The sequence below is a fragment of the Plasmopara halstedii genome, assembly GCF_900000015.1.
Source record: "Plasmopara halstedii genome assembly, contig: Scaffold_3060, whole genome shotgun sequence".
Classification (NCBI taxonomy): domain Eukaryota; phylum Oomycota; class Peronosporomycetes; order Peronosporales; family Peronosporaceae; genus Plasmopara; species Plasmopara halstedii.
Genome location: NW_020189964.1, coordinates 2,002,615 through 2,017,336, shown reverse-complemented (window position 1 = coordinate 2,017,336; position 14,722 = coordinate 2,002,615). Strand labels below are relative to the sequence as shown.

The 14,722-nt window shown below is 45.1% G+C and overlaps 5 protein-coding genes across 5 annotated transcripts; 2 read left to right on the top strand and 3 right to left on the bottom strand.

Moving 5' to 3' along the window:
- Window positions 1-5,208: 5,208 nt before the first annotated feature.
- PHALS_15197 (uncharacterized protein) lies at window positions 5,209-6,081 on the top strand. Its single transcript, XM_036407243.1, has one exon. The coding sequence runs from the start codon at window positions 5,765-5,767 to the stop codon at window positions 5,972-5,974; it is 210 nt and encodes a 69-aa protein (XP_036263485.1). The 5' UTR covers window positions 5,209-5,764; the 3' UTR covers window positions 5,975-6,081.
- On the bottom strand, window positions 6,080-6,529 carry PHALS_06908 (uncharacterized protein; the record flags this gene model as incomplete). Its single annotated transcript, XM_024720282.1, has 3 exons — window positions 6,080-6,097; window positions 6,208-6,361; window positions 6,483-6,529. 3 exons carry the CDS (start codon window positions 6,527-6,529, stop codon window positions 6,080-6,082), a joined length of 219 nt encoding a protein of 72 aa, XP_024585496.1.
- Window positions 6,530-6,798: 269 nt separating this feature from the next.
- On the top strand, window positions 6,799-8,478 carry PHALS_06907 (5-aminolevulinate synthase; the record flags this gene model as incomplete). Its single annotated transcript, XM_024720281.1, has 1 exon — window positions 6,799-8,478. One exon carries the CDS (start codon window positions 6,799-6,801, stop codon window positions 8,476-8,478), a length of 1,680 nt encoding a protein of 559 aa, XP_024585495.1.
- Window positions 8,479-9,499: 1,021 nt separating this feature from the next.
- PHALS_06906 (uncharacterized protein) lies at window positions 9,500-9,745 on the bottom strand (the record flags this gene model as incomplete). Its single annotated transcript, XM_024720280.1, has 2 exons — window positions 9,500-9,568; window positions 9,632-9,745. 2 exons carry the CDS (start codon window positions 9,743-9,745, stop codon window positions 9,500-9,502), a joined length of 183 nt encoding a protein of 60 aa, XP_024585494.1.
- A 3,741-nt stretch (window positions 9,746-13,486) lies between these two features.
- Window positions 13,487-13,793, bottom strand: PHALS_06905 (uncharacterized protein; the record flags this gene model as incomplete). The annotated part of the gene is made up of 2 exons (XM_024720278.1): window positions 13,487-13,550; window positions 13,648-13,793. The coding sequence occupies 2 exons, from the start codon at window positions 13,791-13,793 to the stop codon at window positions 13,487-13,489; spliced, it is 210 nt and encodes a 69-aa protein (XP_024585493.1).
- Window positions 13,794-14,722: the final 929 nt, after the last annotated feature.

The window sequence follows — 14,722 nt, the reverse complement described above, 5'->3', positions numbered from 1 at the left end:
GAAGGTGGAGTCATGGACGCATTCGCCGCCGACATCTTCTGCTTTAGATGCTCTAGCAGAGCATTTTATAGCTTGTAAAGATCTCGACGCGCGCACTGATTGCTTTCGAACCTTGCAAAGCGATGTTACACGCCTTCAGGGCCAAGCAGAGACATCAGCCTTATAAGCCTGTGTGGGACAAACAGGAAAAATGCTTCATGTTAACAGATGATCAGTCGTAACGACTCAGGTGTAGATTGACTACGACTGCTACTTAGTGCAGCGGTGCTGCCGTAGCTATTTCGCTAAGAAAAAGCTAATCTAAGGTCGGCGACCTTTAAAGTGTTAATTGTATTTCTTTGTTCTATTTGCGGCGAAGCCGCCTATATCTAAATCTGTAGGTTTTCCTTATCAAGTAGTGAAACCTAATTAAATTGCAGAACAACTGGCAGTCGATCCACCTACTGACCTCTTGTTAAGGTGTAGCTACACCATTGTATGATTCCACCGTCTTGTGTAACCCACACTCTTGTATGGTCACATCATCTTGTGTGACCCACCCCTTCATACCAAGGTACGTGTAGCCATGGATTAAACTCACTCGCAGAGAAATGACTGCGATAAATGGGGAAGCATTTTTTTCAAGCGTCTAGCTGGTCCAGATTGCGTTTAGAAAGATATCGGTTATTGGAATTGATTGGGGGGGGTCGTATTTGACTGAGTACTCAGAATTCAAAATTGCGCAACACAAAGATGGCTTTGAACAATGGAGCTGTGTGATGTCATTAGCGCTTTCTTCGCGCAAATCACGAAGCAGTCATGGTGAGAGAGAGTGAATTCTCCCACTCGGTGCAGACTTTTTGTGTCAGAAAAACTAACAGTGAAATTCGATTTGAGCTTACTTATAATAAGGCAGATGCAGCCACGATTCCGGCGCAGACCCCGATTCTTAGAAACGATGTGCTGCGGAACAACAAGGTTATTTAAGCTTGGTACAGTGTCCTTAACCTAGTTGATGGTTATCATCGACTGCTGATGATTGACAGCAATATCCCTCTCGCTTTGGTGTGTACTCCTAGCAAAATGCTGCGGGTGAGGTCTGTGGTGTCACAGGAATTATCGTTAACTTCGCCAAAGCTCAATTTGCCTGATGACGCATGATCCTTTTCGTGACTACACAGAAACTGTTTCGGTACTTAGTCTATATAATCTACAATGTTATACACCCTCTAGATCCAACTAAAGTACTGAAAGTTGGATCTAGAGGGTCATATTAATGGCGAGTAGTAGCAGAAAATTGTGGCTCTTGCGCTGACAAAGATAACCTCCTTCTGGGCTGATTTGCTATGAAGCGAGGTCTGCGGGCAGATCAGCCAGGATAAATATCATTGTGAGTTGGCAGTGCCACTGAATCAAGACGACATGAGTAACTGGCTTGGCATATTTAGCCGACGCGGCGAAACCCCTCACCAATCTCCTTGGGTGCAGCAGATGAGGCAAGAATTGAAGCTGTCAAAGAAAACCCCATGCGTGCTTCGAATCATCCATTTCCAGGTCGGTCGTGTATGTCATCTATGATGCTTCGCTTTTGCAATACCCTTCGCTTCGCTTTATATCAAGCAGATGTCGATGGAAGCATGGTTGCCAGCTGGAAGTAGCAGATAAAGAGCGCCCAATTCGTGACAAGAAAGCACATATTACCTCGTCAGGTCCAGGGTGTACCTGCTTGGCTTTAAGTCGTTGATAATATGTAACGGTCATGCGTCGCTGCACACAGCGACGTTGTAATCACATAATGACGAGACAAATTTTCCATCTTCGCTAAGAATTCATTTAACGTACGGTATAAGTCGGGTCTGTTTCTGTGACAGAAGCTTTTTCGCGCCGCCCCAACAGTACATTGTCACATGACACAATGCAGACGTCGCCAATTGATATTGACATATTCTCATCATAAGGGTCAAATGCAACATGTGAAAGCTTTAAGAGCAAGGACTTTGAGCTCAGATCTCGCGTTATCAAAGTTGCATTTGCACGCTTCAACGCTCGCTTGTTGCAAATCAACGCCGAAACACATGACACCAATCGTATAGTCGCCCCTCATTATAAGAGCCGCAACTTCAAGATACTGTACAAGGTAGATGATACCTCATTTGGTGACCACCCCGCAGAGAAAGGGCATGCTGCTCGGTGAGCGCTGTGTTACAAATATATTTCGTTAACAAATATGTGCGTACATGTGAACGTTTTAACGGGTTAAACCCTTGCCATATGCATTGGAACCGTTGGTCATCCTGCCGGTTCCAAGTGAATGTTTACACTCCTTCATTTGCGGTTTGTTCGAGCAAATTGGATTATCTCGCTTCTGTCAGAAATTTCTGCGATCGGTTTTGCATACTGTTAACTTATTTCGTGACAAAGTTTCCCACTAGCACGGCTCGCCGAAAGTCATTGTGTAGGATAGAGAGTTACAGCCCAGTCTGACGAATATTGTTTCAGGTGTACATATAATTGGACATGTCATCTGCTGACCATTCGCAAACGGCTGATCAAATTGAATGCGTGTGTTGCGTGGTGAAGAACATTCTCCGAAGCCCTTGTGCGGAGAGATCGCGGTGCAGGACCAAGTCGTCCTCACTCATTAAGATAGCGCAGTGCATGCCTTTACGCGTTTGACCTAATTGACATAAATAGGTGCTTTTGACATCTCCACGAAGTGGTATCGGTCTTAGTGAGTATAGGCTGCCGATCAAACTCGACTGGGTATTACAAGCCAGCCATATTTAATCGCAAAATAAATGATGTCGCTTTAATGGGGATCTTTTCGCGCAGGTTGTGTGACAATGTGGCCAAGAGCCAGGAATCAAAAGGAACACGCGAATACCAGATACAGACGAACATACATGGCTATGTATTAAGAAAGGAATGTGCAATTATTCTACCTTTTCACGAGGCATCTGCAGATTATAAGACCATATTGCGGCCGCGGTACTTTACGATCGAGGCAAATTGTGGGACAGAATTATTCTCTCAAAATTTCAAAGAGATCTTGTGTTCTAGGTGGACTTACTGAAGCTAAATTACCAATTCGCTCTTGAGATCAATTGAAAGTTAAAAGATATGCTGTAGATGGAGCAGTGCCTCTAGCCTTCTGTAGCCGAGCTACACACTGCTCTAGAGCAGCGACACAGTTCTGTGTCGCTCATAGTGCCTCGAGCCAGACAGTAGAACGGCAAGAATCGAAAAGCGTATCTTACCTCAATTTTGGACGCCGCCTATACGGTTGAAAAGAGTCGACGTACCGCCGAAATCAAGATAGGTCACGGTAGCCAGTAGTGATATTGTCGACCTCCATTGACACTAGTCGATGAGCGAGGGGCAGCTCGCTTCCATGTAGAGCGCTTAGAGAGTCGGCGAGTAAATCGGGGCTGTTACCAGTATCCGGTGGTTTGAAAGAAACACTTCTTCTGAGCTCGAGGTTGGAATACCCTTGCATCGATGTCGGTTATGACCTGGCGCACCCTTCGCATTGATCTTTCGTGGGGAAACGGTAGATTGCTTGTTACATTGCGCTTCTTTCTTGAAACTCGCCAGCGACATTGTGGTGAGTTTGACACTGTATCAGCTGCGTCATGCAGATGGGCGGGATCGTTAAAACCTGATTAGTAACACCCGGGCGTTCTCATCGTACTTTGTACTTCGCAGTTCAACATTAATCGAGACTCTAGTCGGACGTTCGCTTCTCTAAAGCTGACTTTTAAGACCTTAAGATGTGTGAGCCACTCCAGAGTGCAAATTATGCACGGAGAATTTTGGCGATCTTACCAACTCGAAGGACCTAAGGTACAAGCCTTGTGGAGATTACGAGTTTTTCTCCAACCGCCGCCGCTTTAAGTAAAGGTGGTACTCTCGAGAGGCGATGACCTTCGAATTGGGAAAGCAATCGCGGGGTGACTTTCGCGTGCTCTTTGACATCTAAGTGAAGCAGAAGGCCCGCTCGCATAGCTCCGCCCCAGCGCGGCTATCAACTTTGATCGATCTAAACCCGTAATGACGACGTAACTGTTTGGGCAATTATTGGCGCGACTCTGCACTTGCACATTACTAAGCCGGACCACCTGCGTCAGTTTCGGTTCGTTGGTGGAGAGCCAAAGCTCAGTGAGTGTCTTATTGTCTGCAATCGGCTAGGCCGTATGTCGTCTGGTAAGGCTGGAAGTGTTTTGTCAGACTTCGAAGTGCATATGCGACCGTTCTCATCGAAAATCACCTTGGCACCATCACCGAGAAACTCCTCAAGGGTGGCGTTTGCGAAGCCCGTGCTTTTAGTCGGAAGTCGTCGGGTCGTCTGATTGAGCAAATGGGAGGAGATTTCTAGTGCGGGAAAGCTCTGAGGAGCAGGCATCGTCATCAACTAAGGATGAGGTTAGTCTTCAAGCGCGGTGGTCACTCGTTAAGCAGTCACTTTTGCGGAGACAGTAGAAGTTTTATCTCCAGTGTGGTTCACATCTTAACGGAGATGGGTACGATCTGTAATCTTATGTAGATAAATCGCATATTTTCGGTAAAATTGTTTAGTACAATTTACGAAATACACATTGCACTTTGTGCAATTGTAATTACAAACCGGTTTTTATGAAGGTGACAAGACGCAGCAAAGGAGAGGTCCATGGTACGTGAGAGCTGCAAAAGCGCAATGCCTCAATGAACTTTTGCATTACCATATTCTCTCAGTAAGTTTACAAAGAAAGATGCATATTACCTTTTTGTTGTCAGCCTCTGGTAACCATCGCGATTACACAAAATTTTCAAAATAACGTTGATCTACCATGAAATTAGCTGTGATCCACTCTATTTTGTATATGATAGCACTTGTTGATGCGATACTACGAAAAAGCCAAAAAAATCAAGCACTGAACTATTTTCTTGAAAACACGACGTTCTGTAACACAACATTAGTAGCATATTGCTTACTTACGTAAGACGTCGTATCCGATTTCCAATGAATTACTGTAGAGGTATACATTGAAAACTAGTCTTGATGGAATTCATCTTAGATTTTGTCCTTTTCTAAATTAGCAGCACTAACTATTACCTTACTTACTCGAATCCGTTACGGACCGAAGTGTACGAACACATCTTTTTTACGTTCGTCAACGCCGACTCGTTCAGTCTCACCTTCCTTCTGCGATTCGCACGGCAACCCCGTTGCAAGAATGACCGAACGCCAGATTTCATTTTCTTTTATCGAAGATAAATTTTCGGTCTGGCTCGAAATTTGAGCTAGTGCATATGAGCCGATCCTCGCCACCAACAACAGCAAATTTCGTAAGGTATCATTCGCAAAGACGTTGTCATGTTTAGAAAAAACCATAGGAAGTCGATGGTAACGCTTTTCTATGCTAAATTTGGAGGATTCTGGTGCTTCGCCTCCCACATAAGTGTAGGATTAGCACCCTAAAATTCCTGTCCTTCACGAAAACGTAGATAAAGATGACAAATCTCAGTAAAATTAGGCAATTACATCATATTTTTATATGGTGAGGACAATCGACAAAATTTCACCTACTGATGAACTAAGCAGAAACTCGAAGCAGCAGCATTCAAGAAAGCAGCAAGCCATGGAATGTGGCAATCAAATGGCCTTAACGTTGCCATGGTCCAGTAATAGCGGCAAGCAGAATGCATAGTGAGCATTTCTAAATTGTATCAAACATTTGATTAAATCTTCGCCATCCACACTTCAACTGTAATTCCCAGATTTTTGCCATATATTATATAATAATATATGGCAAGTACATGGGTTTTGGGTACAAATAGGTGGGTTTTGGTCAAATTGATTGAGACTTTGATGGTTTCGCTTTTTGATGTGCTTCTGCGTTATCGAGAGACGAATCGTTACTTGGCAAGCCGTGCCCTTAAAAATTGTCTCGAAAAGGGTTTTTGCACCAGTCGATTTGACGCAGGCTTGTTACGTCTTGTATTGCTTAAAGCATGATGGTTGATGCTCTGGGTCAAATGCAAGTTTACTAAAGTTTGCTTCCGTCTCATTTTCCTGCCACTTTATAATGCCGCAATCTCGATCTTGATTGCGGGCATATTCTTAGACGGGATGTGATTGCTACACAGCCACAAATCTTCCATGATTAATACTATCAATACGGTGTCCTACTTTAGGTCGTTCTTTGTGCACAGCAGCTATATATTATGTAAATGCAATTTGCAACTTACCTGATTCCCTATACCTATAGCAAACCACCTCTGTCGCAACAGCATTAGGTGCAAACAGATGTAATTCGGAAAAACTTCATATCTTCGCAAACCAGCTGAAGGGAATAATCCTACAGCAATCTTGAGCAGTACTTGTACATACGGTGTGGGTCTTCTACAATCACAAACCACCGGGATGGATCACAAGTTCGCCATATGCACCTGTTAGCTTTATTGTAAAGGCTTCTGCCACGATTGTGGGGAAAAGCATGGCATAGACAGATAGATAGACTTACACCACGAACTTTACATGACGGCAGCGTAGCGATCGTACGATGCGCATAATGATGACTCTGTTCTGTTTGTGTGCCCTTCCCTCATGGTTGTTAAAATCAATTTCTGTCGCTATTTCCATATGGCTCAGAAGTGATTCTGCTTAGATATTTTTAGATAAAACAGCAAAAAAATGCGAATATAATTTCAGATTAAAATTTCTATTTTTTGGCCTTGCTAAATTGACAAATAAAGCCTGACTCTCCCTCCACTTATATTTTGCATTTTGGAACTGAAGACCGCCAGCTCAAGCTCCCCCCTTAACCGTAATCTGATCAGATGGCTCTTACCCGCGCGTCCGTAGCAGTCGGCCGCATGCAAGCTGCATCGCGCTGTCCCTTCATGCACGCGCTGCCCACTGCTCGCGCTGCTTTGCTACCGAATATCTCACAGCTAGCGAAAATGTGTCCGCATATGTCGTCTGTCATGGCCGCAGCGCACGCTGGGGGATCTAAGTGCTCGCAGGCACACGCGACTTCGACAACATCTGATGCAACTTCCAAGCGCATTGCTGATCTCAAGAAAAAGGCTATGCAGCAAAAGTCAACGAAGCTTGGCTGTCCCAAACCTTACTCGTCCGCCATTGCGAGGTTTCCAACTGCCCCAACGCGTCAAATGCGCATGGGCGGTCTTTCGGCCTCACAATATGAAAATGGGTTTGCGCAGACAATTGAAACTATCAAACGTGAAGGGCGCTACCGTCTGTTTGCTGACTTAGAGCGCAAAAGAGGAGAATTTCCGCGTGCCACACATCATGAAGACACTGGCAAGACAAAAGAGGTTGTTGCCTGGTGTTCGAATGACTACCTAAGCATGGGTCAGCACCCAAAAGTTATTTCGGCCATGCAGAAGTATCTTTTAAAATCGGGAGCCGGGTCTGGAGGGACACGTAACATATCTGGTACCAATCACAACCATGTACTTCTCGAAAGAGATTTGGCTGACCTTCACCAACAAGAAGCTGCTTTGCTATTTACCTCGTGCTATGTTGCTAACGACAGTGTGATTAGCACACTGACTAAAATATTTCCGGATCTCATCATGTTTTCAGACAGTCTAAATCACGCCTCTATGATACAAGGAATTCGTAATAGTGGCGCTAAGAAGTTCATTTACAAGCACAACGACATGGCAGATCTTGAAGAGAAGCTCAGAATGGCTGACCCTAACGCTCCCAAGCTTATTCTTTTTGAGAGCGTCAACTCAATGGAAGGCACGGTAGCTCCGCTGCACGAGATTTGCGATCTAGCAGACAAATATGGTGCCATGACGTTTAATGATGAGGTTCACGCGGTGGGACTATATGGAAATCGCGGTGCTGGCGTTGCTGAGCGTGACCATTGCCTTGACCGGATCACAATGGTTACTGGTACTCTTGCAAAGGGTTTTGGTATCATGGGGGGCTACGTGGCAGGCAACGCTGCGCTGGTGGATGCAATGCGCTCGTGTGCTGCAGGTTTTATTTTCAGCTCGTCAATGCCCCCAATGCTTGCTGCTGGTGCTCGTGCCTCAGTAAATCACTTAAAGGAGAGCCACGTGGAGCGTGTGTCGATGCACGCGCGCTCACACGAATTGAAGATGAAGCTAGTGGATGCAGGCTTTCCTTTGCTACCAAGTGTAAGCCACATCATTCCACTCATGGTATGCGACGCTGTGAAAGTGAAGGAGGCCTCTCGTATTCTTATGGAGAAATATCACATCTACGTACAGCCGATCAACTTTCCTACTGTGCCCCGTGGTGAGGAGCGTTTGCGTCTGACACCGCTGCCAACCCATACGGATGCTATGGTGGAGGACCTTTTGGCTGCGCTTGAAGATGTTTGGACTTTGCTTGATCTACCGCGCCGTTTTGTGCCGAAAGGTGAGTATCTTCCAAAGGTGGAGTGGACCAATTCGCCGCTTCAAATTGCTGGCGAAATTTTGTTGATGCCTGCGGAAGAGGCTGCATGCGCTGCCTAAGTATCTCCGCGTGATGCGTTGCATTTTAAATGACAGTAGTCTTACAACGTTGCAAGGAATGACACATTTACCTTTTCGATGTTTACGCGCTTAAAGTACGCTTTTTGAATGTCTATCTTTACAAATCAAATGCCCAGTGTGGTCTTTAGGTCATGAAAAACTGAAAAAAGGTTGATTCTTTAATAGTGATGCCTCAAGAGCAAATGACGATATACGTGGTGATGTTAGCTGAAATGCAGAAAGCGTGCTTTTTTCTGCGTCATCAAAAGACAGCAACTTATGATACTACAGAGGATAAAGAGTACGTATAACATGAAGTTTTATAATAGGTTTTGTCTTTAAAGAGTTACGTATCCACTACATCAAGTGCAACACAACTAACATTCCTCTTTACGTATTATCTTCATTTGTCTATTTGAGACACTTCGCAAAAACTGAGCGCATAAGCAACTACTATTCGTAGAGTTGAATCCCAATAGTTATTGCACCCTACGGTGCCAGCATACACTCCATCACATCACTTAGCAAGCCTCCAAATAAGGCAAGCCGAAAGTGCAACGGGATTACACGTACCCTGGTATGAAGGTGGGTCACACAAGATGGTGTGACCATACAAGGGTGTGGACGGTGTAATCACACAGTGGTGTGTGTGGCTACACCCTAACGAAAAGTCAGTACGTGGGTGGACTGTCAGCAGTTATGCATTTTAATTAGGTACTACTATATTAATCAGAAAAACTTAAAGATTTAGATATAGACGAATTTGCAGCAAATAAAACCAAAAAATATAGTTTTGAACGAAAGAGTTCGTTTGCCTTGAGTTGAGATTGTGGTTAATTCTGGAGTAAGCGGATTGCAATCCACTACGCTCACACTAGGTCTAAGTACAGAACGAAGGTCACCGGACTTAGCTTAGCCTCCTCTCAGCGGAAGCGCTACGGCGGCCCCGCTGCAGACAGTATTAATGTCATACCCAGTGAGGAGACCGAAGCGGTTCTCGATGGGATTGGTCGTGAGACTGTCAGAATCCTGGACTTGCACCTCTCTCATCTGATGACGAACGGTCTAGCCGCTTACGGAAGAAGAGGCACTATCTATGCCCCACTCCCCCCTCAACACGAATAAGAGGTTCAAAGCATTTCTCTATCTCTACCATTGTTGAACTCATGACGATGTCCAGATCGACACTTATAGCTGAATTTGTCTCAGAAAGAAGTCGCAACGACTTCTTCCGATCGTACACGCCGTAATAACGCTTCCAAACCATCCAAAGTTGCAGGCAGAAGTGTGCGGCATGTCGTCAATATATGGAGCATATCGACTGCGAAGCCTTATGACACGTATAGGGATTTGCCTTCCGCCCACACCGAGATCAAAAAGGGTCCCAGAATTTGCGTCAACAGCGTTATGTCGACCACCAATCCTTAAAGTCCCGCCTGTGCTTAGAACATTGGTGGGCGGGAAAGCCACCTTCTCTTGGGAAATAAACCTTGAATATTGCAAGTTGGTTAGAGTACCCGAAAGTACCGTAACCAATTTGACAATTTGAAGAGAAAGACGTATCGTCTCATCTGCCTACGGCATCGTTTGCCTTCTATAATGAAACGGGCGATCAAGTAGAGCATTAGTTATTGCCTGGCTATGCGATTTACAAAGCATGATTTGGGCGTCGATGTGAAAGCTCATTACCTCCTTTTTCTGCCCTGACAGCCCCGATCGTCTCCACGAGACAGATACAGAATCACCGCCCAGGAGCCCTGTTGCGCCAAAAGTTGATCGCCACACACTTGTGGAAAGTGAGCTGTAGTGAGCTAAATGATAATGACTCTCCTTCAAGTGGGATCAAAATCGAGGGAGGACGGGTCGTATAAGCCTATGGCGCCAGGGTAACGTGGTCGAAGCGGCCCTCATATTCCCAAAAACAATTCTTAGAATTCGTATTTCTTCCACTAGACACTGATGTAGCCCTGGTGTACCCTCTGGACCAACACACATTCCACATGAAGGTAGCGCCCCCTTGCTCATCGAGAAATGCCAGCGAAGAAGCTGGTGGCTGGCTTTGATATGCTCTATTGGTCGTGGTGGAATTTTGGCTTTCTCCAAAAGTCTCAAGTTACGTCGGAAGCTAACTTAGGTATGATGTTGGATGCTCTCTTTAAGCTTTGTCATCACAATGACTGGCTTGTAAGACCCTCAGAATATTTCTGAATCAAGACACTGCTTTGAAGCAGGGTAGCTCGACTACTGGAGATGAACGAGACTAGAGAAACGCTTTTCACGTTCAAAGCTCATAAAAGTGGGATCATGACGTAGCTTCCGTAAGCCCATATAAAACGCAATATGAGTTCCGATCCTCTCGAGATGTAAAAAGAATAACTTAATCCCTTTTTGCTACGTCGTTAAACAGTCCGATGTAGAGCGGTCGCATCTCTCACTAAGCGCGGACCTTGTATGAAGATATGTTACTCCTGCCTTTTGCATTGTTGTATTTTCTCTGGTCATCCTGGCTTCAAGCTATAGCCTCGCACACCTGATGCATCACGATTAATTTCATTGGGATGAAAACTTGCATTGTTATGATACAACTTCGGGCTGACATCAAAGGGATAGATTGTATCGACAGCCCCCAGACCGCAGCCATTTCGTGACGGTGCCATTAACAACTTGAGTTAATAATGCCATATATGTAAAATGGAAAAATGCCTGTAAAGGCGTGCACTATGCTAAACCGCGAACTCAATGAGTGTAGGCGTCTCGATCTGGAGCCGAGGTCACTATGCAAGTGTTTCGAAGGAAATTATGCACAGCTCAATGCATACGTTTTGTCTGACCATTTTCTTTTCGGATAATCATCGATTGTCATATCCAGTATGTGTGGTGCCCTAACCTTGTTAATGTCTGCCAACCTTCGTCTCTATCAGTTTCTATGGTAATAGAAAAGCCTTGCTGGCAAGACACTTTGTCAATGACAAGCTTGGCTGTACACACATCAAGGACACAATCACTGACAGCAGTGAGATAGGTCATTATGCTCGAAAAACCCGCAAAGACCACAAGACTGGGTATAATGGACGCGTTTTTTGGGTAACCGAATTTAATGTTTATTTATATGAAAGGCTAGCACTCTAAGTAATCCTACAATCTGGAAAATAGTGTCGACGCGCTTGGCAAGGGTTTACCTGTTGACACGTCTCGGACGTATGCACTGTGTGCTTAACCGTTTTTAATGTCAGGCAATTGACAATAGCGCCCACCTATCAATACATCGTCTCTTCTTTTAGGTGTCCACCCGGGCGGGTATTATGTGCCTCATACAGTATTTTGTATTTGAGGTCGTAAGTGTGGTGCACCACTGGTATCAGGGTCAGTACCTGAATAGAGCAAGCCTCGGCATACCATATGGCCTTGTGGACGTTCACCTTCCACTGGTAACGCAGCATTCAAGCTAAATATCCTTGCTTTTCTAACCTTACCAGTGGGTTCTAATTGAAGTCTGATCCGTACGCTGTAAATGTAGCCTATTCGATTGGAAAAGTCACCATCGTGACATGAAATAGTTTTAGTCTTTGAGATTTAAAATGTACCTGTCACCACTGTAAGCCGGTCCGGCTTATACCATACCTTAGAGGTTTGCTCGGCATAATATTTTATATGTGCCATTTTTGCGAGAGATGTGGTGACGACGCCGCTGTGTGCAACGAGAAATAACGTATATCTATCACAGTAGGCTTGGCGCCAAGCCGGTAATTATGAAATTGACAACAACATACTGAATTGTAAAAAGCCCCTCGTCATAAAGATGAGAGTTTTTTAGCAGCGATTTTTGCGAGCATGACTCAAACGCGACTTCAACTTTATGCCTTTGACATTAAGTGCAGTCTATCATACGGTTTTGTTGACTCAGAAGTATCGTCACCGCGTAAAAGAATATCACTCTTTACATCTTTTGGGCGTATTCCTTCTTCTTGCGACATACAGTCACTCGTCAAATCTACTTTCGAGACTGCGACCCTAGTCGCTTTTGCTCTCCGCAAACACAGATTACAACAGCCCACTGTCGTTTCTTCTCTTTCCACCAGAGAGTCACTCCATGAAGCCGACAAACAGTCATCCTTTCCCGACCGACCGATATCTATTCTAGAGACCACGATATACAGTCGCCCATTATGCCTCATCTTAAGAACGCGGCTCACTGTCACTATCACCTATACGAGGTTCGCTCTTTATTAATACTATTGCTATCAATTTTGGAAAGTCTCATGTGATGGAAGAAAGCTACTACAACACTGTGCACAAGTCAAACGTGCTCCTAATTTCCCTTTGCAGTGTTGATCTAACGCTGATCAAGTTGACGGATCAACCATTCTTGATGAGCCATGAGCCTCACGTTAGGATCATAACTCGCCAATGGATGAATCGGTGAGAGGTGAGTGACACCTACCGCTTTCGATTTTCAGTCGACCCATGGCACGCGAAGTTCTAGCCACGCCATACCGAGAATGATGTCGTAGGTTCACAACCAGACAGCGCTCCAAGCTGTCAAACTTCGAACATCACTTGAAGGCATACTATAAACATGAGTACATTTAATCCGAATTTGCTCTTGTAATGTTTCGTATTTAATACTGTTTACAACAATCGTGTCGCATGTGATTGCACGACGCTTCTGAAGCAATCACGTTCTTACAAAGATCGCACGTTAATGACAGCCACCACCAATCTCGCGCCGACTCCAGATAGTCGCCCAATAGGGAGGTCGTTTTGATCATAATCTCCACAAGCTAAAACCCTATCCTTTTGTTAGTCGGTCATCCTGCGGCTACAGAGATTCATGATTTATCTGGAAGAATTTCTCGTTTGCCCTTGCGTAAAAGATAGATGCCTTTTAAGTCGTAGTGAAGAACGATGTTGGCACAGAAGACATATTATTTTGTCCTCCCGCAAATGTTACATCGACGAGCTGCTCAGCAGTTAAGCGATAAATTGATTTCTCTCAACGTTGGAGCGATCACATCTTTTTCGCAAAGAACACACCCGCATAATGCGACGGTTCATAAGGTACGTAAGTCATGCTTCGCATTAAATACGACAGTCAACGCGTACTTTTAAGGTCATCTCTAACGCTTTATTTCCGAAGGGGGATCACCTCCGCTTATGTCTACGAAATACTTGACACTTAGCATATGATCACGTTTAGATTGGTATACTTTAAAAAATTCTGGTGAAGTTTTCTTGGAGATTCCCATGTAGACAATTACCGCTTCCGGTCTATCCCCGCTCATTGACATATCCCTTAAAAACCAGAGAAAGCCCATAGTGCACCAACGTTTTGCGTTCGCAAACTCAACGACAAGTGGCGCAGTGCAGCGGGACTGCCGTAGCTTTGCGCTTTGAGGAAGCGTAAGTTAGGTCACCGATCTTTCGTTCTGAGCTTAGAACAATTACGAGTTTAGCGAATCGCAATTCGCTTACTCCGAGAGTAATTATAACCTTAACCCAAGGTTAGTTAACTCTTCCGTTTGAATTCAGAACTGACTTTATTTATTTTTATCTGCGCCAAAGCCGCATGCACTGATTTTTCTAAATATGTATAGGAAAATCTCAATACATGTATAACTACTGGCTATCCAACCCTGTACCGTATTCTTGTTTGGGCGTGGTCACACCATGCCCATCTGGTCTGACGCAATTCTTGTTACCAGGGTATGGGTATTCCCGTTACACTTCATTAAGATTGAGAACATTTACAGTTCCAATCGATTATTGCCTCGACGAGGATTGCGTGTCCGTTAGACGCTGTGTTGGAACGAAACGACTTCCGTGCTCAATGGGCCCAGTGTCAATGACACCGAAGTCTCCAAGTCTCGCTAATTCCGACAGCCCTCACAGGCAGAGCCCAACTTCGTCTTTCGCACGCGGTACCATGTCGGACCGTGTGTCCGCAGCATCGAGGGATATAAATCCTAGGCTCAATGAGCCCGAGCGTCGCGCTCCGCGCACGCTATCAGTGATGAGTGACCTCGTTGGGGGTGTGGAGGTGGTCGACTATGAGTCTGACACTCCTTTTCCTGAGTGGAATGACGAGGAAGGCGGGCCGCACCAGCGGCATGAGACGATTCTTGCTCACGCCTTGCGGACCCCATGTCCGTTTCCTGACCTCTCATCACTTGAGGGGCGTGGTGTCATCACCAATGACCTCGACAAGGCATCGAGGCGGCAGCTGGAAGCTGCCCGTAAGGCGAAC